The sequence below is a fragment of the Rhea pennata genome, chromosome 29, assembly GCF_028389875.1.
Source record: "Rhea pennata isolate bPtePen1 chromosome 29, bPtePen1.pri, whole genome shotgun sequence".
Lineage (NCBI taxonomy): Eukaryota > Metazoa > Chordata > Aves > Rheiformes > Rheidae > Rhea > Rhea pennata.
The window spans coordinates 4,097,340-4,123,956 of NC_084691.1; the positions used below are offsets into that span (position 1 = coordinate 4,097,340).

Here is a 26,617-nt window from a genome sequence, read left to right on the forward strand (position 1 = left end):
GAAGGGAAGGTCTTCAGTTGAAATTCATCTGGTGGCACCTCTTTTTCACTGGTCACCCCCTGCTCTCTCACACAAAGAAAATTAGGCTCTGTCCTTAGCTCACCCAGTTTGCTGATGCATCACATATGGCATCTAAGATTACTACCCGTAATACGTAGGCCCAGACGGGTGACTCAAGGACAGTAGATCATCTGGAACTCCAAAATGCTGTTGTAAGATAAAGGAATTCTTCACTGTAGTTCCAGTAGCTGCATTTATTGTTTAAATATAAAACAACAACAGCAAAATTAAAAAGCTTAGTGTTGTAAGTGACTTGTAAAGTGCAAGTTGTGACCTTAAATGACACAGACCCTTGCAGTATGGCAGTCTGTCATTTAACATTTGCATAGGGAGGACTATGCCACAAAAATCTAACCTTGAATTGTATTCTTTTGAAATAAAAAAAGTTGGAATTAAGAGTTTAATATGGTTACAGCAACATTTGTAAGCCTTTAGAACAGATTTTTGAAACAGTGGAACAGAGTCCCCACAGTGCTGGAGCCAAGTAGACTTGTAGTGTATATAAATTAATCTGGAGCTGATCTGTCTGTGAAACTTTTAGTACTGAAACTGTAGCAGTATAATGCTTGTGCTTAACAAACACAGCTTTGTAAGGCTTGCTGGTTTTTTTTTCAGTAGCCTATTCATGTTCTTAATGGGAAAAGACAGAGTGCTGTTAAAGGGAAACTGCAAAGTGCAAACCTGTTCTGTTTGTTTTCCTTGCTGTTTTCCTATAAGTAGGACTTTCAAGAAATCAGTGACTTTTCTTCTGGAAGACTGTGTAGATGGAAGACTTTGGTATTGTCTTCAAACCTGATATGCAGCTTCATCAGATGGAAGGAGGAGGGAATCTTCGAAGCTGCGTCATCATTTGGCCTTAAACAAAGGGAATTGCCTAAACTTGTTCCAAACATAGTTTTAGTGCTATAGCTAGAGTCAGAGTGTTAGGACTGCAAGGCCATTTAACAGATACAATCTGTTTGGACACATGGCTTCAGAAAAGAGATTTAAATGTTCTCTCTTGGATCACTGAAGCCTGCAGCTGAGAACATGCTAATTAATTTAAAAACACTGAGTGGTGACAACATTTGTTACTGAAGTGGTGAACTGGTTGGTTTGATACTTAATTTTGGCATAGGCCATAGCTGAGACAGTCCGAGTGCTAGAGGAAGCATGCCCTCCTTACTTGGCATTTCTTAAACATGCCACCTAACTCCTCCACACAGACCTTAAAAGTCCTTGTAAATGTGGCATACAACAGAAGAATATTTTAGAATTTCAACTACACTTTTGAGGTTCAGTATGTCTGATTTGGTATCTACTTTAGCCACGGACAGAAAATTCAAAACCTAGCTGTGCAAAACCAGGCTTTATTTTGTATTCTCTGAGAGTGCATCGGAGGTAATAACACTATAGGGAGACCTTGCAGATAATGTACGCCTAAAGATCAAGTAGGAACTAGGGAAGAAGAGAAAGGTAAAGTCATCAAAGTAATTTGTAGGGGAGAGATCTGAAATGCAAATGTAGTGGTCATACTAGAATTTCTTTTCCTGTTTTTATTGTAAGCTTGTTACATTATTTGCTGCTAAAAGAGAATAGCTATCCATATTTTGTGGATGGTGGATGTACCAGAAGCGTTTCTAGGATTCTGTTAGGTTAAACTGCTATAAACATCAGAATTGCATGGATTTTTTTTAAGTTTGTGTACTTTTTTTTTAATCATACAAAATCATTTCAAATTTGATTTTTTTTTTTTGCTTGATACAGTCAAATGTTTTGAGGTGTTGTTGGGGAGATGCTGTGCGCTACGTGATCATTTTACTTAATTTCTCCACTGTAGTAATTATGGTTTTGTTAGACAGTAAATGATTCAGTGTTCTCATTCCGTAGGGGGAAGGGGAGCAAGGATGTTGAAAGAGGAGCATTGTCAGAGCGCAGCAGGATTAGCTGGTGTTACCACCTTGCACTGGTTGAGCACCAGTGTTTAGAATAGATCGTCAACTCTAATTGCTAAAAAGCAGCCTGGCGTCACAGGGTGGAAGAGAGTCCTGATGTTTCAGGCTTCTGTGTTGTGTGATTTGAATATAGGTGTAACATCTAGGCTGGTCAGCTGTGATTTCCTGGGCTTCCTCTTGCCCTGTGTAAGCCCCATACTACGCTGTTGGTTTGGGAGTTCTTTTGTTTGTTTTTTGTGGTTGCTGAGGTTGTCCTTTCTCTCACCCTCTCAGTAGTCAGAAAAATGCAGACTGGATTTGTATGGTGAGGATTGATTCTAACTTTCTTTCAAGAAATGCGAATAAAGGGGAATTTTGGAAGCTTTTTTTTTCGCATTTTTCTAGGCAATCTTGTTTCTCAAATACATGATTGTTTAATCATAAGCAGGTAGGGCCTCTTGGATTTTATGATGGGGGTGTCTGCAGTCAGGATTATAGTTCAGGCACTCCTAGTGAAGAAAGAGAGAAGAGGTGTTCTTTCCAGCCCGGGTAAAGTGCCATGGGGGCCAGCCTGCTGCTGGAGGATCTGATCTGCGAGGCTGCCTGCAGCTAGTCCATCGAGTGTTGTATAAACGAGCAGGAAAGTTCTGAGTTGGCAGCGGAAGAGCCTGTGCAGGAGAAAGTTTCTCATATGTCAGGATGAGAAGGATGCAGTTAACCTGTGTAATGGTCAGGGTGGTAACAGAATTTTGCACTGGTTGGGATGAAAAAACTAGGTGGAAATGTAGCCCCGTAAGGAAAATGGTAGTGTATGGGGCTGATGAACACAGTTATGGTGGCTGAGGGAGCCTGTATGTACACATTGACCTGTTTTAACATCCCAGTTACCTCTGGAAGTTGAAGACATCACTGCACCTGAGCTGGTTGTTGCCATCACTTGTAACAGGGCTGTTGGCAAGGAACAAGTGCCTGTACCTCAGCTGCCTTGGCGTCCAGCTTAGCCCACACACGGACTTGTCCTTAAACAAACAAACAAAAGATGCTGGACTTCACATGAAAGCAGTGCTGGTAACGTTGTAAACTTGTAGCAAGTTTTGCTAGTGCTCTTCTGTCAAATCCCTTAACAGATGGTCTGTGGTTGTAATTATGAAGGGCCTGGAACCAGTGCTCTCTAGAGAGAGCAGGTAGATAGACCTTGGTGAATCTTGAGAAAAGTCAGCGTTGTGAGGGGTGACGTTTGAGAACTAGGGACGGTCACAGTATACAAGAGTCTTAGGATTAGTCGTGGTGAAAGGGTCTTGTCTGAAAAGAAGCTGGGACTTTGCTTTCTTCCAGACAGGAACACCCTTTCCTTATGAGGGCCTCAGCATGTGGAGGCATAACCACGGCTAGCTTAGGATATAGATAAATATAGAATACAACTGAACAGTAACAGTTGTAGCTGGGAGAGGGCCAAAGGCTGCCTCAGCGTTGAGTGTTGTTGTTTGCAACTTCTTTCCCAGGAATGAGCAAACACTAGCACCATTTTAGCGCTCAATTGTTGGTTTGCTTTGTAAAAGCTTTCTTTGTAGTGCTGTGTCTTGCATCTGTGCAGAGATGGGACGTGGTTGTGAGGGTGCTGGGCGTTTTAGCTACATGGAAGAATTTTGCACTACGTATGTTGCAAAGCATTGAATTTATGGAAGCCGGGTTGATGATTTACCAGGGTTATGCAGTAGGAGGGAATGGTCTGTGAGATTGCAGACCCATTGTCTTGGTTCTCTTCCTGTTGCTGTAATTTATGATATTCTGTGAGGAAATCCGCATTTACATTCAGACCTAGCTGTTTCCATTTCCTGTCGAAAAAAGATAGGGTAAAAGAAATTTTCTCTATTTATATATCTTTGGTTTCTGTCTCAGTAGATTGATACCAAATTTGGACTAAGTAGGACTAGAGAGAAGAGGTTTTATACAATAGATTGATTGCTGTTGTGCGGCATAGTAAAAAGACATTTGCTTCCAAGACTTGTGATGCTGATTTAGGCATAACTCCTGTGGTTGTAGTAATCGGATCATAATTTTATTGAGATGACTTTACACCTGCCACCCGTGCCTTACGCACATGCTTTTTCCTAATAGTCCTCGGCCCCATGTCTGGCTGGAGTTCCTATTACAATTAACTGTCTTCTGTTTTCCAACTTGTGCTGGTGACTATGCTTGCGTAAAGAACTTTATTGTTTGTTTTTTTTCTAATTTTTTCTACACTGTCAAATGTTACTTGCCACTTCATGCTGAAGTGAAGCCATAGTGCTACTGGGATCTTTGAGCAGTATTTCAGAAAGCTGCAGAATTGTTCCAGTGCTTTTCTTTCCTCTCTCCAAAGGAAAGCATCTGCTTCCAACAGTGAAAGATAATTTTATGCATTTTTTGATAGGGTAACATTAAGAATGAGTTGGATTTTAAAAGAAAAATGAAAGTGTTACCAGGAGCTTGTTTTGACCAGGCAGACACTTGCGTTCTGCAGAAGTGAACAAAATGTCTCAGAATTCTTTGTTTTAGCCACATTTTCAGTATGGAAATACAGTCTGCAATGACAGTCTTGATAGGTGAATGAGTTTTTCCTCTGGGCATTCCTGGTATTCTGGAGAGTAAACAACCTTTTCATTCTGTACTGGCTAGTTTCATTTCATTAGGGCTAGTCTAAAAGTAAGTGTTACCGTTTCTGATCTTGTAAGGCAGATGGTTCAGACTGATGACCTATTTGTCAAAAATAGCAGTTGATTTTTACAGAGTCTATTTGGAAATTCAGCAATAGGAAGACACAGGCTGCAGGGAAGCCCCAGAATTTTTCACTCTTATTTCTGTTGCTGGGGTTTTACTAAGCTGGAATTCTCCTGCTATTGTCAAATAGCATTAGAATCTTTTTTATTGGTTTGTTAGTTCAGTTTGCTCAGAAAATTCAGGTTTTCAAGCAATAATATAAATTATCTGGATCCTGTCATAACTAAGGCTACAAATGATATTTTGGCCTGAGTTACCTTCTTGTTTTTCAGTGGTATTTTCCCCTAACTTCAGATTTCCAAATGTGAGTCGCAACTGCAGGGCTTGCCTCCTTGTGAGGAAGGGTTTGCTCTGTTTTTTGGGGGTATTAGTATGGCACAAGTGATTAGGGGGAATACTTTGCCTCCCCATTCATAATGCATAATGTGTTGCTACTAGTACTTAAATTGAGGTGCTAGTGTTCCTTAGTAAGGTACTACAAATGGTGTTTCTTAGTAATTCCATCAATTTTGTGGCAGATATTTCATTATATATAGTGTGCAATCACCAATGTCAAGTGCCTAATTAAATCTTGCAGAGAAATTAATCACAAAATAGCAAGCTACAAACAAATCTGTGAGTTGCCTTATAAGCAAAAAACTCTCCCCTTTTCTGTGCAGGTTTGTTTTTCCTGAAGTGGCAGTCACCCTGGTCTGTTTGCTACCCAGGTGAATGAGTGTGGGGAATGAAAACTGCCTCTGCAAACAGAGAGAAATCTCAGGAAGGCTTGTATATATGGATATAGTAGCTTGCCCAGTTGGTTTGAACAAAATGCTGTCCTTTTGGTGTATGTTATACGTAGCTCTTTTTTGAAGGGGTACACTGGCAGCTTACCGTTCTTGTGAGCTGGATTAGTTTAACTGAACTCTATACTGCAATCAAGCATTAAAATTAATGCCTTGGTTGACATTTCAGTGCTTCATGGACATTCTATTTTTCTGTTGCTGGATTTGTTTAGACTTGCTGGGCTTGACTCAAACATAGTAAGAGAGGAGCGTGGTAAAATGTGCGCAAATGCATGCCCTCCACTAAGCAGAATTCTCTTCAGCTTTGAGACTTTTAGACTGTTTTAAATGATTCTGAGACTTGATTACCCAGTCTAAAGGAAGTGATTCCTTCTCTGGCCAAACATTTGATACTGCAAAACTGCCTTTATAACCCAAATGGTCAGTTAGTTGGAATGTTAGCAGAGACACTGAGCTGTGTTGGGAGCCTCACAGCCTGAACTGCTGGATCAGGCTGAAAGTGTCTGGCAGAGATGCCATAAAATAATGAACAGCACAGTGACCTGGGCCGTTCAATATCTGACATGCTGTTGCCTCACAGTAATCAAGCTCCTGGCAAAGAAAGCATGCCATATATGATCACCAATTTCTTCTATAATACAAATGTAGGCTTAATTTTAGCAGGAGTCAGTACTATAAAATAATTCTGTTTTTTTATTGCTACGTATTTGATCATTTCCAGTCTTTTGGCCCCGAGAGAGATGAGGTTATGAGTGCCAGTCAGGCTATGAGAAGGTTTGAAGTGCTGTAGGGCTTTTGTTTTAATCCCTTCAAGATTTCAGTCTTTCTTGTGGTTTAGATGTAATGTGAGAAATTAAAACAAAAGATAGCAGCCAGATGGTACATCTCTGGGGTCAGACAGATTAGTTTGGGGAAAAAAAAAAAAAAAAAAAAAAAAAGTTTACTAATATTTATTCTCCTCTAGAGTTTTTGCATCTGTGGAGCTCTTTACGTCTTATCTTCTGCATGATTCTCCTTGTTGGCAAACAGTGGAATTATAGCTATTAACAAGTTTAAAAACAAACAAACAAAAAAACCCAAGCCACTCCAGTTCCCCACCACCACCATAAGCTTACTTTCACTGAATATCAAGACAGTCATGATTAAAAGTCTGATTTTTCTGGATCACAGGGTGTGCTTGCTGGGCAATAGTCTAGAAATTCTCTCTGTTCATCCTTGTCTGGTCAGCTCATTTTTCTGCGGTGCTCTAAACAGTGTTCCTTCCTGCAGTGGGCCTACTTTATTTGCTAAATGCTGTTACCAGTTTGATTAGTTTAAGACCAGACTCTGAATTTTCACCTTCCTGTGCCCTATTCTTTGGGAATTGTTCTGTTTTATAACCGTAGTTGGCTGTGCAGTTATGGAATATTTTCATGCACCCTGAGCTTCCCTTTTTGGGTTTGCATTGCTTTGATATTCCATTTAGATAGCTGTGCTGATTAAAATTATCATGTTTAAATGGTGTGTGGTATGTATCTGTAATCCCAGGGGACATTGTAGCAATTCTATGATTTGGAGACTTTGAACTCATAGCATACTTGCATGTATTTAGTCTCAGGTTTTCTTCTCCATGTGTGTTGATATGTTTAGGTTAACCTTCTTGCCACTGAAAACAGAACTAAACAATCTTCCAACTAAAAAGTGAGGACAGTAATCTGACTTTTCTTTTCTTGGTTTTAGGGGACATTACACAGAAGGGCTATGAGAAGAAGAGAGCAAAACTTCTGGCTCCGTATGTCCCACAGACCCAAGGTAGGTACTGGTTTCAACTAGAATAATAATTTTGCATAACTTTGATGTTAAAGGGAACCTGTGAAATGGCTGTGGAGTGGTGGAGCATGGAGATGGTTGCATGGATGCCATGAAGTCATGGGCGGTAGAACATTTTGCCTCTAGTTTGCTGGATCATACTGAACTCCAGCGATTGCTGAAAATTCCGGAGCTGGCATGTGGGTCTCAACATGGCCTGTGTTTTTCAACACTTCTTATGCCCTGTCTTTATCTCTTGCATACACAAATCGCTTCCTACTCCCCCATCAGCTGGCACGTCAAGGGCTTTGAATCAATCATGAAGTGTGAGGCCCTCAAGAGTCATTCTTAAATTTCTTAAAAATGATTTAACTACAAAGTTGGTCTGTATTCTGCCCTGCTTTCAGCCATTTTTAATTTTTTCTTTGAGAAACGTTAGCATACGCATAATTTGTTAATTTATTTTACCTATGTCAATTCATTTACTTTGTTTACATCTGCCTCTTTTAGTTTGAAGATCCTTAACAGTAGGGCTGATTCTGTGTAGCATAATTATATATAATTGTAAACTGTAGGACAAGACTAAAAGCACATCTAATACTTACCCAAATACTTACATCCAAAGCTTACCCAAAATAATTACACTGCTAATATGCTGAGGTTTAACCATTAAAAGCTCATATGTATGACTTTTGCAGTTTAAGGGGGTGAATGATTATGACAGGCAGTCATAACTTACTGTAATTTATTGAGACTCAACTACCACCAAAGAAAAAGTGAGGGCTAAAGTTTATTGATTGACCATCAATACTGCTTCTGCCGGGGAAGCAATTTTCTGCTGAAATTGCAGCAGTTCACTTCAGGCAATTGCTTGAGGAACATAAGAGAATTCTGCCACTGTCATGTGGTAGCTTCTAGACTCTGTTGCTCCAGAACATTTGATGTTTACGTTCCTGGTCTTCTCCATCCCAATTATTTCTCAACTTTGTTTTGTTTGTATATTCAATAAATGCTGAGCCTTTTTGTCTGCTGAAGCCTTGCACAAGTTTCTTATTGCCATAGTAGGTGCTTTGTGTACAGAAGAACAGTGTATTCTGCTGAGGCTAACATACTGAAGGTAGCACTGGAAGCAGAAATTGCATTTTAGCCTTCAACTTTGATATTTTTTCTTTTATAAACAACACTGACTACTGAAAACTGCCTCTCTGAACCGGTGATGTGACAGAAAACCCATAATTTGGTTTAAGAAACCAAAACTAATACCTATGGCTAATCTCTCATAATCCTTATAGGTAAATATTCATTAAGCAGGTCGTACAGTCTCTCTGTTGAAGATGCGTGTCAGTGGCGAACTTGAGCCTTCGAAGGAAATGTGGGTTCCTTTCGTATGTGCAGCCGCCTGCGCAGCAGCTTTGCTTTTGTTGTGGAGTCCAGGGGAGGCTGAAGCTCTGCAAGTTGAATTTCATTTGTCAACGTGATCTTGTGCCCCTCATGCCTGTCAATTTGCGTGCATGTTTGGTTTGGTTCAGAAAATGTTGTTTAATTAGGAGGAAAAAATGTTTGGCAAGGCCATCTGTGGCCCTGCTACTTTAATTGTTGTGCTTTTCAAGGCTGCAGAATGAGCTGAAGTTTGGGAGGAAACTAGAGGCCAATAACAGGTCACCAATTAAGATGGCATTTTCACTGCCATTCTCACTTGGCCCTCCAGCTTTTTATATATCCTGTATTCAGCTGTCTCTGTACTAGAGAATCTTCTGTTGTAAAGATCCTGTTAAAGTCATGCATGAGGGATTAAGAATTAGGTCACCTTTTTAATGAGGAGAAACCCAACAGAAAAAGATTTACTCCTGGCATTTAGTGCATTGTATTTCTCAAAGTGCCATCCTAATGTTAGCTAATGTATTGCCTCCATTTCATAGATGTGAAATGAGACAAAGGAAGGTATGATGACAAGTCAGAGCAAGTCAGGATTATAATTCAGGAGATTCTTATTGCTAAATCTGTACTCCATTCACATTGCCTCTGGGAGCTTGCTCATTATTTTAGAGGTAAGGCAACAATGTTAATTACCTAAAGATACATGTTTTCCTGGTGCAACATCCATTTTTGTAAATGGAGGTTACTGAAGCCATGGAGCTATGATACCAGAGTTGTTGTCCCTCTATTACGTGCCGGCTGCCACACAGAAAGGTTTGGAAGAAGGTATTTTGAGAAGCTTCCCAGGTTGTGCATATTAAGTAATGCTGATTGTTTCACTGTTGCCTGGACCAAAGCACACTCGTTTCCGTTTTTGTCGGTAGTATAGCATGAAAGATGACAGCGTCCTACTGTCACGTCATCTTTAGCGTCTTTCTGAACATGTAAAACTCTAGCTAAACTGTGAGCTTGAGAGATGAACAGAAGGTCTAGATGCTTCGAAGTACGACTGCTTTTGGAGTAAACCTGACATTATCAAGTTATTCTCAGGTTACTGTTAGTGAGGACCAAATACTTTTTATGTCTATCTGAAAGCAGTGATTCTTGAAACTGATGGAGTTGAGTAGCCATGTTTTCACTTTTTGTCATCTCTGAGGAAAAATGTGCACTGAAATGTCACTGTATGCTTGAATTCTCTCCATTTTATTGGCATAATCATAAGCCATCAGGCAAACGGTGAAAGTGTATTTGAAATGAAACTTAGAAAGCAGTCTTTCCGATAGCAAGGTTAAAATGGAGATGTTTTAGACGAGGAATGGTGAAAATGTTCTGAGTATGAGAAAGCGTGTTAACGATTTGAATATCGGAGGAGCTCAGCTACATTCTTATTGATGTAATACTGAATTTAGGACTTGGTAAATATCTTGATATTTTTGTTTCAAATAGGTTCAAGATAGATGCACTTTGATGTACTAGGTGTACAGAGCACGAGAAAATCCAGCTATGTGAATAAAAATATGCTTGCCTGAGAAACCAATTGCTTGAAGAGGTGGGAAACTGAAAACTTTCAAACCAGTGTTGAAATTATTACACTAAATTTTTAAATATATAATTTCAGTGCAAGTTGGTTGTATGATGTAATGGATTTTTTTAAAGTAATTTCCTCAGCTACAGATACACTGCTCTGGAACTAAGCAGTGATAGATAACTGGCCACCTCTTGAAACTAGTTTTTGCTGCAGATTACAGGCAAACAGTCTGCCTGAAGAAATAGCTGCTGTTTGTATATGTTGCTGCAAATCTGGAAAAGCATTTACAGCTTTTTAGCTCAAACAATGCAGATGCAGGAATATGTTGTGCCAAAATTAGCAGCCTTTGCCCACAGACTGAGTACGTTTTCTTGCCATTTGCAAGAATAGGGTAATGTTGGGCTTCTCTGCTAGTGTGTAAAGGAAATTGTTTGCCAAACCCTGAGTGATTGTCAGAACCTTTTTTATGTAGCTGCTGGAGTTCTGTGATTTTGCTCTTGTCTTCTGTTCTCATGATGATTTAAAGTAAATATTTGGAACAAGCACATTTGGAAAGAGAACACTGGAGTGTACTTTCATCTTAACTTTTCAATGAAGGAAGTATGTGATCCAGTGGTTTTTGTATTCCAGTTCATCAGGGAAAGATATTGGAATGGAAGAGTAATGCAATTATAATTCTATGAAAGCTGATGATAACATTTGAAGCTAATTTAGTTCTGAGGGCTTACCTGAATGTTGAGTTGATAATGCATGTTTTGCTGTTTTTCTGCTTCATATTATTCATGGATATTGCAATGTGGGAATATTATAAACTCTGTTATTTTAGAGCATAATTCCTTTGAAATGATGGCACTTTAGAAATGAAGCATTTCTTCTTCACTTCCTGAATGGGCTGTCTTTTTATTTCCTGTCTCAAAAAAGTTTAGTCCTTCCTGCCATCCTGTGCTTTGTGGACTACCAGTAAACTCAATTGGCAGAACTCCTTTTATAAAGGTGGTTTTTTTGTTTGGTTGGCCTCTTTTTTTTTTTTGCTGTCTTTCAGCATTTCATTATTTCAAATGGGAGCTAATGGGGAGCAGTAACCAGTGATAAAACAGCTTTGTCTAAACCTATAAATCACATACATGCGCTCCAGCTTACAGTGCTGTTTAGTGTTTCACTCATTTACAAGATCTGACTTGCAGCTACCACAAATGGGGAATTATTTTCTTCCTTATTAAGTCTAAGGGATATCACACTTGCAAATAAAGCTTAACACTTGACTCTAGGAAATCAGTTTCTCCATCTTTGAAATCCTTTCCAGGACTACATCAGTGGAATACCTGAATTCTCTCTTAATGTGTTCCGTAGGGCAGAACTGAGATTCAGCTCTGCAAAAGCCTTTGAAATCTTGCATGTCTAGTGAGTTCTCAGCCTTCTCAACACTGGACAGTAGCAATAATCACACTAAACCTTATCCAGGCATTCTTACTGCTGAGAGCACTGCCCCTGCATAGCCTGGGAGTGCTGTTCAGACTAACTTGCAAAACTCAGTTACTTGGCGTTTATTCTTGACATTATTTTTGCAGACGTGTAGCTTGAAAAATTGTGTCATTATAAGGAATAGCTAGGCCTACATTAACACTTCTGTTCAATTCTGTATGCAAAGTAGCAGAAAAACAGGTTTGCCTGCTGCTTTTTTTCCGTCAGATGAACACAACACTTTGTCCTTGTTATTGATGTAAACATTTATTTGTTGATCATACATGATACTTTTACTGATTCTTTTAATCTAAAAAACTTTGTATATAAAAAAGAAATCACTCTCTTCAGCAAACTGCAGGGATCACAAAGCATTAATAACTAATGTTAATAACTAATGGCAATTAAAAATCCATAGCATCCTATAACAGCAAATGTAACATTATTTATTTCTTTCTTGTCTGTGTAGATTCAGATCCTGCCAGCAGAAACTGAAGCTATAGTAGGATTATTCTCAGGGGAATGTTAAATAAAGTCACCTAGTACCTGCCAGGCTTAGCTCACTTGTGTTGCTTTGTTGTATAACCGTTTATGATTTACTGTCGTTTTATGCTTTCCCCGATCTATGCTTGTGTACTTTGTTAGGCTACCGTAACACATTATTATGTTGTAACAAAATATTTAAACAAAGAGCTTACTCTTGGCATGGCATGTCACATACAGATCCATTCAATCCCTTTGTAAACGAAATGTCATGCTTACCTTGTGATGCTCTGTAGTACTGATGAGGTGCTTTTGCAAGACTTACGAGAAAAAATATGAATTTAATAATTCATTTAAGATTGTTAAAACTGCTGCTGACATCTAGTGGGTACTTGAAGTCATAAATAGCTGAATGTTCAGAAAGCATTAAGCTTTTCTTAAGGATCTCTGAAGTTATCTTGACTTGGGATTGAAATAAAGCTCTATAGTTTATGACAAAGTCAAATACAGTCCAGTCTGAGATAAAAAAAATGCAGTTCTCCACTCTATTTGTGTCTTAGATGAATTAACTTTGGCATCCAAGGAGGATACTTGATTGCATTTGGATAGCATGGTCAGGGCTGAAGTAAATTTAGTATGCTTAATGCTATGCAAAGTGTAGAGAGCCTGTTTCTAATGAATTACGATTTAGGAACAGTATATATTAAATAACGGGGATATTACCAACTTTAGAACTTAAAAATTACTCTACTTATATCAAATCTCAGTGTATGGTGTTAACTGTGTAGTTTAGCATCTTTGTGTTATAGATATCAATCAAATTTGCTTCAGAATCTCAGAAGGAGATACACACTGATTCTTCTGGATGTGGGTAAACTGAGATTTGGAATTAAAAATCTTCTCCTCAGTCCACATCCTCTCGTTGCCAGGTCATGTGCCTAAACCACATGCCTTCCTTCTACTTTCTCAGTCTGTTTATTGTGCTGCTAGCGTTTTTGTGCAGAGGATGGTTGTGTTTTGATAATGGAAAACAAAACTCTACATTATGATATTTTATTCCCCTCACCTCTAAAATAGCAGTGAAAACAGGAAACAAGTGTTTTTCTGATCTCTTCTCTCGAATTGAGAATTTCTGGACAGCAGATATGCTTTTTAATTAGAAATAAAGGCTTTAATTGTTTGCATCATAGTTTATATCATAGTTAATGTATAAGCCTCCTCTGAAAGATACAACATTGGTAACAAAATTTTGGCTAAAATTTGGGGGCTAAATATATTTGCTGTGACATTCAATTAATATTTTTCTCTTTAGGATGCTGGAAGTTATAAGGGATATTTTGAAGCTTTCTGCAACTAGTTTGGTGTGATTTGCTGGCACTTTAAATTCTCTGAGCTTGAGGCACTTGTCTTAATTTGTTTGCCTAAAACCACACACTAAGAAAGTAGTATGACTGGAATTGGAATTCAGGATTTGTGGTTTCTGCTTAATTTCTCTAAACCCTTGGTAGTTCATGAGAATTCTCAAGAGGTGCATTTTTAGATGCACTTCTTTTTGCACGACTTCAGGTGACAGCCTGAAGGCAATTACAACTTTGGTTTTACTTTTTAAAAAGTTTCCACTGAAACACGGATTCGATTTTTAGAATCACAATTGCAATAACATCCATTCCTAATGATATATGCCTTGGTGAATTATGTAAGGTGATAATTTCTTACCAGATTATCTGTTTAGCTCCCTGTATTCATGGGAAAAGCAAACCTGTTCAGGATGGTAATCCCTTTACATATGTTGGAAGTAGCCAGAACCTGAAGAGCTGGAGCTCTGTTAGGTTTCATTATTAATGTGAACAGCAAAGGCTCTTGCCACTGGTGTATTATGGTTTTACTGTCAATAATTCACACCAATCAGTCAGGCTTCATGAATGTTGAGTAACGAACCCGGCTTTTCTGCTCCCTCCTCCCCCCACCATGAGTTTGCTCTTTCCCATAACTCAAGCTTAACTTTGGAGAATGGTTTGTTGCATCAGTTAAACCCCTTTACTGCACTATGTCTGCAGGAGCGGTGTCCAAGAGGAGACTGGTATAAATGAGTATGATCTCTAAAAGCAATTTTCATATGTCAGCTGACCACAAGTTAAACTGCTAATTCTGATCTGTCCTAATGCAATGATGACTGCATTCCCTTTGGCAACATGGCAAAATAGGGAGCAAACCATATAGGTACTGAATCAAAAAATTTGCAGAAAATACAAACTCTTATATAGTAAAACAAAGAAGTATGCTCAAAAAAAGGCTGTTTTTCTTTTCTGCCCTCAAAGAGTTGTGGACTGTTTTACAGGGGTTGATCCAGCATTACAGAAAGAAACCAGAACTCAGATGCCTGTTCCATCTGCAACTCCAGCCTCAGCATCATCATCATCATCCTCATCCAAATATCACCGAGCTCGCTCAGGGGGAGCCAGAGATGAACGCTATCGATCTGGTAAGGGCAGGGCAAGAGTTCACCTGGGATTCATGTTAAAGGGGAAAAGCAGACAATGTCCTTTCAGGGAGTCAAGTTGATGGTTCATCCAGTGATGGAAAGTTCTATCTTGATGGTTCTGTATAAAGAAACATCAGACTTGCAGGACTTCAGCTGCTGAGGCATAAAATGCTAAGTAGAAGAAGCAAATAACTCTTTGCCTTTTTGATTTTCTAACTTGAATGCAGCTGTTCAGTTCAAGTTTCTCATGCAATTGGAAATCTATTTTAACCACCCCTGTAGGTAACCAGATTCAGAGAAGTGACAGGTAACATTTTTTCCTGGAGCTGGTGATTGCTGTGCATATCTGCTGTAGGAGCTAGAGAATGAGCTGGCTTTTTGCATCAATGTTTTAAGCACTTCTGAAGAGAAGCAGAAATGGCTGACTAGTGCCCAGCTGATTTCCTTCTCCACTTGAGGGAAGGAGAGGGAGACAGCTCTTGTTTATTGTCTCAACTTGGTTTTATTCTTCACTTTGCATTACAGGTTTAAATATCCCTCTAAATGAGGGAAAATACATTAAATATACCTGCTCCAATGACACTGCTGTCACACCAACATTTCCTAAAGCATTAGAAGGGTTTCATTTTTTGGAAAGACTTCAAAAAAACATTTTTGTCATATATATTATCTTGTCATCAGCTGTTATGTGCCTCCTCCTTTAAAGAGTTCTTCATGTTTGCTGGGGGAAGGAAACCTCCCCTCTTAGCTTGTTTCACTTACTGATCAATACATATTTACAGCTGCTGTTAGAAACCTTCAAGATTTACCTGTAATCTGTATCCATTCAGGATTTTGAACATGAGGTTTTTATTAAGTCAGACCTTGCTGGCTCAGAATTTGTCTGTTTATAGATGAGACCTGTACCTGAGATGATGTACTCTGTTAGATTAATGTACATATGTTAAAATGCACAAGCATTTTTTAAAAAAAAAAAAAATCATAATCCTTCATCAAGATGGACAGTCTCGGGGTTGGAACTTTTATTAGAAGTTGCCAGAAAGACAAGAATATAATGATTAATTCAGAAAACTTCAGGTTGGCTCTGCTGTCAGTATGGTAACTTTAGAAACCTCAGTTATTTTCCCTGTTAGAAAAAAGTGAAATTTTACTCAGAGGTGGCAAAACATAGTTTTGGGGGAAAGTACTGTAAAATGAGGGGTGTTACATAAATGTAGAATGCTAGCAATTGTTGCAGTAGTCGTGCATATTTAAACCTTGGGTGTGTGTGTTTTTTCCTCTTCTGTTGCAAAGTGAGGTATACTAACTTCCATTTTGCAGATATCCACACAGAAGCAGTTCAAGCAGCACTGGCGAAACACAAAGAACAGAAGATGGCTCTGCCCATGCCAACGAAAAGACGGTCTACATTTGTTCAGTCTCCAGCTGATGCCTGCACTCCTCCAGGTTAGGTTCTTATGGTGTGCTTGTCTGTGTGGATGTCAAGGTATGCATTACTGACAGTTTCCACATCAAGAGGCCACAACTGTTGAAATATTCAGAATCTTTTGCACATATGTAGGTAGTCTGTAATTCCTGTAGCGCTCTTGCTGCATTTGAGCAGCTGCTTGTTTGTATGGAGCTGCTCTTACGGCTGTGGAAATGAATCCTCTTCTGGGACCTCTTAAAGAATCAGTTGGCAAGAACTGAGCAGGCCTTCTGGACTGAGACTTCTTCTTTTGCTTCCCTCACACTTATCTCAGTTACATAATTCATATTTCCTTTCTGCTAAGGTTAGTGCTCAACATACAGGAAAAGGTATCAGTTCTCCAGAGTACAAGGATTTGCAGTGATATATGTTTCTGGGCAAGGACCCTGGAGAGGGTCCTGTGGGAGTCCATAATTTTTGTAAAACTTCTAATTTCTAGCATCTCTCATGTAATAGCTGTTTTGCCTCAGTGGCAGAATAGCTAACGTAATATGGTGTCTGTTATGATGCATATTCATCAAATACATTTAAAAAAATTGCATTTTCCAAGCAGCTGTGCACACAGGTTGAAGATGAGTATTTTAATTTTCAGCAGTGACTCCTGTGTTGGCTCTCATTGTATGGGAGCATCATGGTCATTTGGATTGACAAAGTTATCTGAAGAGATTAAAAACCCTCATCATCATCATGAATTCATCATATCTCAGTATGAAACCTCTCTGTTAGGCCACTTCACTTGTAACCCCTTTACTCCTTTTTTTATTCATTCTTCCTGTTATCTTTTCCTTCCTGTTGGGGGGTCATGCCCATTCCCAGTGTCTGCTTGGGACTCGGCTTTGTACTAACTTGTCCAGGACTACAGCACGTTCTGAGCTGTGGGTGCTACGCCAATAAAGGTTAGCATTAAAACTTCCAGTTCAGCTTGCAGTATGACTGGAATTAGTCCTTTCCAAATGGTGACTGTATTTTGCTTTGGCAAGTAGGTAGAACGTGATTTAATAGTTTAGTTTGATTTAAGGGACACTATTGAAGACCAGAATATAGACAGCCAGTCTTAAGTAAGAATACTTAAATTTTAGGCCAAAGTCTAATTGAGCGTTTATATGTAGCACTGTACACTTAAGATATCAAATAACGAGTGCTTTTCTTCATGATGAAGAAATAATTAGTTCATAGCTGTAGGACAGAGGAGATATCTGTTATCTTGCAAATGCAAGATGCAGTTCCTTATTGTTGTTTTCTTGTTTTTTGTTTTCTGCAATTGAAAGGGACCCATTTAGAAAACCATACAAAAGCATTTTCTACATGTGGCTTTGACACTTTATTTCCCAGTGCCTGCGTTCTACTTTGTTTCTGTAAATTTTCAGTTTTGAGAATGATACTGACCCCTCACTTTCCATTTCAGAATTATCAGTGTTAGGCAGTATAGCGTCTGACTTTTATAGAATATGAATGAAACAGCAATGAATGAAAAGACAATAAACTAGGACAAGATATTTATCTGTGTTGAATATTTTGTATGCTTTAAACAGGGAAAAAAACAGGAGTAAATATATTCGTATTGAAGATGTTTGCTGCTTTAACTTCTGTTTTGGCCCGCGTAATATATGACAGTCTGTGAAGAAAGATTTTCATATTACAAGCCTTTGCTGTTGATATGTGAATTGCAAAGAGAGCATGTTCAGTGCAATGTGCCTTTCCATAAGGAGCTAGATTTTCTTTTCTGCTTCCACACAGACACGTCTTCCGCATCCGAGGATGAGGGGTCGCTAAGGCGCCAAGCTGCTCTTTCTGCTGCATTGCATCAGAGCTTACAGAATGCTGAGTCTTGGATCAACCGATCTATTCAGGGGTCATCCACATCTTCATCAGCATCTTCTACACTATCCCATGGAGAAGGCAAAGGGACCAGTGGGTCACTAGCTGATGTATTTGCCAATACTCGAATAGGTAGGAGCTGAGTATGAACAGAAAAACTGCTTCAAATTCAGATTGTATTAATAAAACTGGAGTTGTCCATTGTATAAGGGAAATTCGGAATGAGAGTTTAGTTAGTGTTGGTAGAACTGCTTGGATTCACTGGAGTTACGCCACCACTGGAGTGGAGTTTTTTTATTATTATTATTCTTTTCCTCCCTTAAGAATTTAAGAATATTAAGTTGGTTGAAAAAGGGGATGTGGGGAGCAGGAGCTTGCTGAAGTAGAAAAGACTAGTAGAAAAGACTCCTTAGCATGATTACAGTATTGACAGGTTCAGTAGGCAGAACATTTTCTGTATATAGCATTGTTTGTCTACAGCTATTTTGCAGCTAATGTGTGCAACAAAGCTACTGTATGCAAGTAGCATTTGGCATCTGTGTCCTAATAAATATCACAGGGGTGTCTTTGCCTGTTCAGTGGGGAAAAAGCTGTGTTCTAACATTATTCTTTTGTTATAAAACCTAATGGTTTATTGTTTTAGTGTTATTAAAAAAAAACTAGCCAAATATATGAATAACTGAGCATGTCATTTAGGAAGTAAACAGCAGATTTAACACAGATCTTTCACAACTAGTCTGGGAAATAATCAGGGCATCCAGGTATTGAGAAGAGAAAGCAAAGAACTTACAGATCTGGATACCCCAGGCTCAGTTTTTTGAGGCTCTGAGGTGCTCGCTGATGCTTTTGTATGAAATTGCAGAGTTTGTTTTGCTTTGTGTGTGTTTGTCTTTATCTGCTGTTAGGGATGTTACTGCATCTTAGGAGATGTCTGTATTTGTGTGCTCTTTGCTTTTGCTTAACTGGTTTGGGGCAAGCAGTACATAGAAGCACTGCGGTTTTTAATCGCTTCACTTAATTTTTTTTTGTTTGTTTGTTTCTTTGCTGAGTTGCAAGTTGTTTTCTGAAATGGAAAACTTGGGAAATTGTCCATAAAATATAGTCAATATAACTAATATATCTTTGAAGCACAGAGGCTCTTCTTAATTGGAGAATACAGATAGCCAAGTACCTTTTATAGTGAATATAATCAGTATTTTATGCAAAGTAGAAGCGTTAAATTTTCATCACAATTATATTTGCCATGTACATATTTATCCTGTGTTAACACCTAATTTACATGAACAGAAACTCTAACATATGCAATTTTATACATCTCCTTGGAGAGAGAAGTAGAAGATCCTCCAAATGTTGTATAAAATTTGTCCTTCCTGGTGAGCTTAGTTTTATACATGAGAAATATTCCTTGCCACCGTATCTCCAAAAGGTATGCAGAGATGGAATTTTTTCCCTCTAGAAAGGAGGACTTAAGGAAAGGTTTGTGTGGTTAATTCTTTAGGAATTGTTCAGTATCTGACTTTCTTCAAGACTTTCTCTGTGCAAGCCAACATAGGATTTCAAAGTTCTTGGACTTATTTTTTTTTTATTTTTTTTTTCCTGAAGCAACAATTGTTACTTCTCTTAAACTGGAATAGAATATTCTTGCCCTGTCAGATGATTGAACCTATTGTGTTGTATAAAGAAATCCTATGCAAGCAAAAATTGCTTATTAAAGATGAGGCTAATAAGAGAATTACTGAAGTATGCAGAGTTACAGTTTTGAAGTATTACAAACTCCTCTGAAAAGCAGGACTTCTTGCAGAACAATATTTTGCAACTCAAGGCTGTCAGATTTGACAGATTTAAGAACTGTCTCATTTTATAGGTTAGAATTTATTATTTAACTACTGGATAGACTCGTATTGTTTAGACACTGAACTGAAAGAAATTTCAACACAGAATGATTTTTTTTTTTTTTTAATCTGCTTTAGTCAATAGCCTCCCACTCATTGAGATTTAGAAAACTGTTTCTGAGGAAGAGGATAAATACTATAATTCCAGCAAGAGAGATCACTGCATAGGTGATACAGGTTCTTCGTTCTGGGGTTTTGAATATTCCAGAGCTTATTTTGATCTCAACTGATCTTTTTTTTTTTCTTTCTTTTTAAGAGTACTGAATGCCAAGAGATTTAGTTTTATTTGAAGGCTAAAGACAGACCAAGAATAGGAATTTTGTCAGTATTTTTCTTAATTACTTTCCTGACATGGACAAAGCCACGCATCTGTGCCTTCATTTTCTGTTTTCCAAAATGGATGATGTATACCTCCTAGAACTACTTAATATTTAGGAAGTGGCTTGTGTAGCATTGATAGGAGCTCCCATAAGAATCTGACGCATTAAACTGTTGAGATTATTGGTAATGGGTAACAGACACTTCACTTGTGCTATATGATAATGAAAGGTGTATGTTAATCACCGTTTCAATTTTCTCCCTTTTTTAGAAAATTTCTCAGTTCCCCCAGATGTCACAGCAACTACCTCCTCTTCCTCAGCACGCCCAGCAGTGATTGACCTTCCTCCTTCAGGGATTGTGAAAGGCATGCACAAGGGATCTAATCGGTCTAGTCTCATGGATACTGCTGATGGTATGGAACCTTTCAGAGTACCCAGAAATTAGAATGATGTCTAAGGAAGGACTTGATGTGGAGGATCAAGTCCTGTGACTTCAATCTAGCCCTTTTGAGCACTTCACAAATTTGAAATGATTATGGCATTAGTATTAACACTTTTCCAAGCCACAAAAATAACCTACTATGAACTGAGTTGGAGAAGATCATGGAGAGATGATAGGCCTTTCTTTTCTACTTACTATTTTTTTTAAGGAATAATTAAAAATGCATAGATAGGCTAATTGGTTTTAAAAGCCTTAGTCTTGAAATCCCCCAAAGAAAAGGTAAGTTGAAAGAAAATGTGTAATTCTTAACTATAGTTAAGCTCCCATGCAGCTGATAATACTGATTCTAAGCTGTCTGACATAAACCTTTGTGCTGAAAAATAGCATTGATACTCTGGTTCCTGCTGTGTCCTCCCTCTGCTGGCATTCTTGCACTACAGTTGATCAGTATTTCAAATAGGTGCAGATCTGTAGGCCGTATTTTACAGTGAGTGCAGTTTGTCAAGGGCAGATGGAAATTAGGCTTTGGAATGGAGGGAATACTTAAAAAAAAAAAAAAAATAAAAATAAAAAAAAAAAGAGGACTTCATATTATTAGCTTTTTCTGACTGCTAAGTTAATACAGAACTGATGTAATACCTACTAATGTCAGCCTGCATTGGCGCAACCTTTAGTGATGGAAACCCTTAGTTGAATGAGTGGGCACACCAAGAGAAGTATCCTCCAGCAGAAGGAGGTAAGACATAAATGTCAGTAGAGATGATGAGTACTTTTATTAGCCAAAATCTTTCCCTCCAGGTGTTCCTGTGAGTAGTAGAGTCTCCACGAAAATTCAGCAGTTGCTTAACACCTTGAAAAGACCTAAAAGGCCACCCCTGAAAGAATTTTTTGTGGATGATTTTGAAGAAATTGTGGAAGGTAATAACACCAAGTAATATTTTTATTAGTCATTCGTTATAAGCACACAGACTTGCTAGTACTGTATTTAATTATGCTGTTGTTTCTAAAGGTGACTCATATTGATTCCGTATTTGCAGCTAGTGATAGCATTCATGAATAGTCTGTGGCCAGCGATCATTGATAGTGTTTGAAGTAATTCACTGTACTGCAGAGCTTTATGTGGCCTTTTAAACACTAAACTTCTTACAATAACTAAAACTTATTAACAAAAATATATAAATAGATTTTTTTTTTTAATGTTCATTTTCTTAGGCTACTTTTAAGTCCCAAGGGAACTGTCTTTACTGGTAGTTTCATTACAGCCTTACTCAGTAAGATTCTTTTCTCTAGTCTTCAATTCTGTGTTACCCTCCTTGATACTGTATTAAAATCAGTAGCACATTAGGAGAAGACTATATTCATGGTGATGGTTTGTTTTCTGCAGGGCCCTGTGGAGAACAAAATGTTACAGAGATTGTTAAACATACAGGCTATTTGGAAAAGCATTTCTTTCTTTTCAGCATGTCTTTTCAGCTTAACTGTCTGGGAGTAAATAAATGAGCTAAGATGAACCGGGAATATTATCAAATTTTCTTCAGTTCCACAGCCTGACCCAAATCAGCCCAAGCCAGAGGGACGCCAGATGACGCCTGTGAAAGGAGAGCCACTGGGAGTTGTTTGTAACTGGCCTCCTGCCTTAGAAGCAGCACTGCAGCGCTGGGGAACCACACAGGCTAAATGCCCCTGTCTGACAGCACTGGATGTTACGGGAAAACCAGTTTATACCCTCACGTATGGTGAGCTGAGCACTGGCTTCTGTTGTTGAACTGTTCTGAAAGGGTAGTAGAAGATACAACATAGTTGCTGTACAGGACTTTTCCTAGTGTGACTGCAGATATATTCGTGGGTTGGGGGGTTTGTAGATGAAGCAGAGTAACTGAAACATTGGAGGTGACAGTAGATGGATAAAGCAGTCAGGTACTGAAATACTGTTCTCTTGTAAGCTGGGTTAATTTAGAGTTGTGCAAGTCTCTCCTCTTTGTGTTCTAGGCAAATTGTGGAGCAGAAGTCTCAAGCTGGCCTACACATTGCTTAATAAACTGGGGACCAAAAATGAACCTGTGTTAAAACCTGGAGATAGGGTAATGAATTTCAAACTTTCTGGTTCTCCCTCAGAAGTTACTTTAAAAAAAAAAAAAAAAAAAAAAAAAAGGAAGAAAGAAAGAAATGGGGTGGAGGAGGGGAAGGCAGGGTGCTCTAACTTACCAGATACACTAAAATCTGCTTCTTTTAATAGTGAGACTCTTATCCCAGAGGCAGGCTACTTGGGAAAGATATCTTTGTGGTTTTTCAGTCTGCTGATTCCTCTGTAAGCAACTTCTTGATTCTGGACTTAGAGATAAATCTAAGGAAGCACATAGCAGCTCTGAGAGAAATACAGAGTTTTAGATCTCTGTGCATGGGGGCGAGTGGTGGTGTGCATCTGTGTGTGCATGTGTGTACATGTACACAGGGAATACTGACATAGTTGCACACGAGGAATGTATGCGTGTACTGGATTAATGTGAGGAGGAGTGCTTGAAAATGCCCTCTGAAAAATGCTAGGGCGGAGTGTGAAATTATGTGAAGTTTTCTGACTTGTAGTCGCTGCAGATCTGAACTTTGCAATTTTGCCATGTATTTTACCTAACAAAACCTTTTTGCGAATTGTAGGTAGCCCTTGTTTATCCCAACAATGACCCAGTCATGTTCATGGTGGCGTTTTACGGCTGTCTTCTAGCAGAAGTCATACCAGTGCCTATAGAGGTACCTCTTACCAGAAAGGTAACGTTGATGGAACTTAGAGGAGTGATAGGCTGATGCAGGATGAAAACCAAGTCAGACCATCAACCTCTGATAGTGTTTCACAGCATCCAGCTGCTTCCTCAATGATCCGTTATCAGCACAATGTGCAAGACCTATGTGAACCTGCAATAGGTGTTCAAAAATGGGGAAAAAAATACTGACCAGATAGCCATGCTGAGCAGCTGGAAATGACTGATTCACCTAAATGCTATAGTCATACCTCTGTTATTACACATAGCTTATAAGAGTGCAGATAACACTGAATATGTGCTCTGATCCATGTGAAGGGGATCTCATTTCCAACAATGCTAAGCATCTGTCGGTCTTTTGACTTTAACTGAAGGTACTAAGTATTTCTGAAAACTACTAGGCACCACCTCTTGTAAATTCTCTGCTCAAAGAAGTATTTTCCTTACCCTTACCATAATTTTTAAATTTTGCCATATTATTGCCATTTCAAGAGCTGTCTAAAACCTGTAAAATTTCATAAGAGGAAACAAAGTAACAGTAGAATGGCAAACATATGGCAAGAGAGGTGGTAATGAAATGGTAAGCTAGTCTGGTAATATTATGGGAGTCACAGAGCTCTTTTTATTATTATTATTATTATTATTTTATTTTATTATTATTTGTCCTCAACATGACAACAGCTATAGCAACCAAATATAAAATTTAAAGCTTCTTCCATTATTTGTCCGATCAGGTTTCTTAGTAAGCTACCTCATTTCAGTGTTTTTATCCTTGTGCAATAGAAATTAGTTACTGAGGAAACATGGACCTTGTTATTTCAGTGTAATTGCACATTTTCCCTTTTTATTCCTCATGATTTCTCTCTGAAGCATCTGTGCTTCCATTAATGAAAATAAATGGTGTATACTCAATGTCTGAATGCTGGGCATGCACCTAAGTGGGCACTTGCTTTCTGTGAATTTCATGTGCAGTTCCTTTTAGTCTTGCCAGTGTAATGTTTGTTTGGTTTATGAAATATTTCCTTTGAAAATCGTCAGATTTCTCTGCAGTTTGTTCCCAGTTACATAATCTTTTCATTTTTGAACTTCAAAATGAATTGAAAAGAGCAGATATGGTATGCAGAAGACTAAGTAGCCATTTTGCTTTTTTTATAATGGTGTATCATTTTCTTACAGACTTTTATTGGTCCATGGTATGTCTCCATTTTCATCCAGCATGCCTTTATGTTGGCTATGATACCTTCCAAAATGCATTACTTTGTAAGCTTAGAAATTGTCACTCATTCCTGCCAGACAGTGGTTGTCATTTGAGTTTCAAACCAATGCCAGGCATTGGGGATGGGAGGAAAAGGGCAAACCAACAGAAAGAGTGTTTGTGGGGGGTTTGAGATGTATTTTTTTTTCCATCTACTGTGATCCACAATGTTACCATCCAGTTACCAGATCATTACCAAACCTTAGAATTTGGTAAGGGGAAAGTTGGCTGTCGTTTTGAAACAGAAATGATTTTTTTTTTTCTCTTCCCCTTCCCTCAGGATGCTGGCAGTCAGCAGATTGGTTTTCTGCTGGGCAGCTGTGGTATTGCTTTGGCCCTCACCACTGAAGTTTGTCTGAAAGGGCTTCCGAAAACCCAAAACGGAGAAATTGTGCAGTTTAAAGGTTAGATCAGTTACATGCTCATTTGTGATTGTACTTTTGCTATAGCTGAACTGTCTGAAAGTAGTTGTCAGAAGTCTGAGTGTATTTTTGGGGCCTTTTCTGGCAAAATGAACAAGTTTCCTGGTAGCATCATTTACAATTGTGGGGTTTATGCATATGTTATAGATTGAGCCATACTTCTGACAGAACTACTTTGTTGCTTTGGAAGTCAAGATGAATCCATCTTACAAATCATGGTTGTGCTCAGATCCCTGCAGTGGCATTTGGCAGGTTCAGAAGCAGTTTTATTGATGATGCAACAAGCTATATTTAGAAATACTGCAGGGGTCTTTCCTGAGTAGAGGAAGTGCCATGCTGCCCACTGAACTCCCTGATGAGAAATGAGATGAGCCTTCTGGCTAGTAGCTTGACTTGGATGGGTATGTGTGCTTGCATAGCTGGACTTGGACGAATGATTGCTCTTTCTTTTTTGTACTTTTGCAGAATATCAATTCCTCATTAAATAAAATCCACTTTAATTTTGGCTCTAGGTTGGCCCAGACTCAAATGGGTTGTGACAGATTCAAAATATCTCTCCAAATCTCCAAAGGACTGGCAGCCCAACATCTCAGCTGCAGGAACTGAGCCAGCATATATTGAGGTAAGTAGTGAATGGGGAATCGGAAGTAGCTTCCGTGAGTTGAATTTAACGTTCTAATCATCAGAGAGAGAATATTTTCACCTCAACACCTTAAACTTCACAGGTTTTAGCCACTGCAACAACAGCTTTTCATTATGTACAACCTACTGTGAAGTGGTTTGTGTATCTTTGTGGCTTTGTAGCAGTAATAAAATACATTCAGTGCATACCTTTATCTTAGATCTCTTTGGAGTTATCTGAATATTTGTTACTTGAAAAACTGTCTTTTCTATAGTGAACCATCGCTGATACCTTGCTACAGACAACTACTTTTTTGAATGTATCTCAGCAGTTTAAGTAGAAGAAAACTTGATTTCAGTGTGCATCTCTTGCTTTAATTTCCTTCATGTGCAGGACCCAGAGTCACACTTTGACATTTTTTCCTCTTTTGTAGTACAAGACTAGCAAAGAGGGCAGTGTGATGGGTGTTACGGTGTCTCGAATTGCCATGCTCTCTCACTGTCAAGCCTTGTCGCAGGCCTGCAACTATTCTGAAGGTAGGTGACATCACGGAAGCAACAAAGGAATGAAGGTTCAGTAACATCGTTTTTGCTGTTTGCCTCTTACTTTTAACAGCTGTCTCTGGGTAACCAGTACACAATGATACCTACTTTAAACAGACCAACAACACAACAAGTGAAAGTAAAGGTTAGAACTTCCCCAAATTAAAGACTACTCAATCTTTTTCACCCAAAATTATATCACCTTCATTGCCATAGTGAAGGTGAACTAAAGGTGAGATCTGCATCATGTCTAGAAAGTTAACAAGTCTGTGTTCTGATGAATCTAAGGAGAGCACTTCTCAAGGGGCTGCGTCTTGCTCTAGCAGTACTTGAGGGATCATCCCCCAAAATACTTTTCCAAACTTTTCTTCTTGGTGTGGTATGTGTAAATATCAAAATACCTCTTG

The 26,617-nt window shown here is 38.6% G+C and overlaps 1 protein-coding gene across 8 annotated transcripts in view; it reads left to right on the forward strand.

The window, feature by feature from the left end:
• The window catches only part of DIP2B (disco interacting protein 2 homolog B), a 76,469-nt gene that overhangs the window by 28,620 nt on the left and 21,232 nt on the right, over positions 1 to 26,617 (forward strand). For 6 of the 8 annotated variants that reach the window (XR_009960963.1, XR_009960964.1, XM_062597146.1 and 3 more), the window contains exons 2-13: positions 7,238 to 7,309; positions 14,533 to 14,676; positions 15,997 to 16,122; positions 17,882 to 18,094; positions 20,444 to 20,587; positions 21,415 to 21,534; positions 22,155 to 22,352; positions 22,606 to 22,697; positions 23,269 to 23,379; positions 24,905 to 25,028; positions 25,559 to 25,668; positions 26,102 to 26,204. Coding sequence is in view for 6 of the 8 variants with exons in the window: in XM_062597146.1 (XP_062453130.1) it covers positions 7,238 to 7,309; positions 14,533 to 14,676; positions 15,997 to 16,122; positions 17,882 to 18,094; positions 20,444 to 20,587; positions 21,415 to 21,534; positions 22,155 to 22,352; positions 22,606 to 22,697; positions 23,269 to 23,379; positions 24,905 to 25,028; positions 25,559 to 25,668; positions 26,102 to 26,204 (1,557 nt within the window). In the remaining 2 variants the exon portion in view is untranslated. The remainder of the gene's footprint in view (positions 1 to 7,237; positions 7,310 to 14,532; positions 14,677 to 15,996; positions 16,123 to 17,881; positions 18,095 to 20,443; positions 20,588 to 21,414; positions 21,535 to 22,154; positions 22,353 to 22,605; positions 22,698 to 23,268; positions 23,380 to 24,904; positions 25,029 to 25,558; positions 25,669 to 26,101; positions 26,205 to 26,617) is intronic. The other 2 variants (XM_062597145.1, XM_062597147.1) reach the window with 2 other exon arrangements.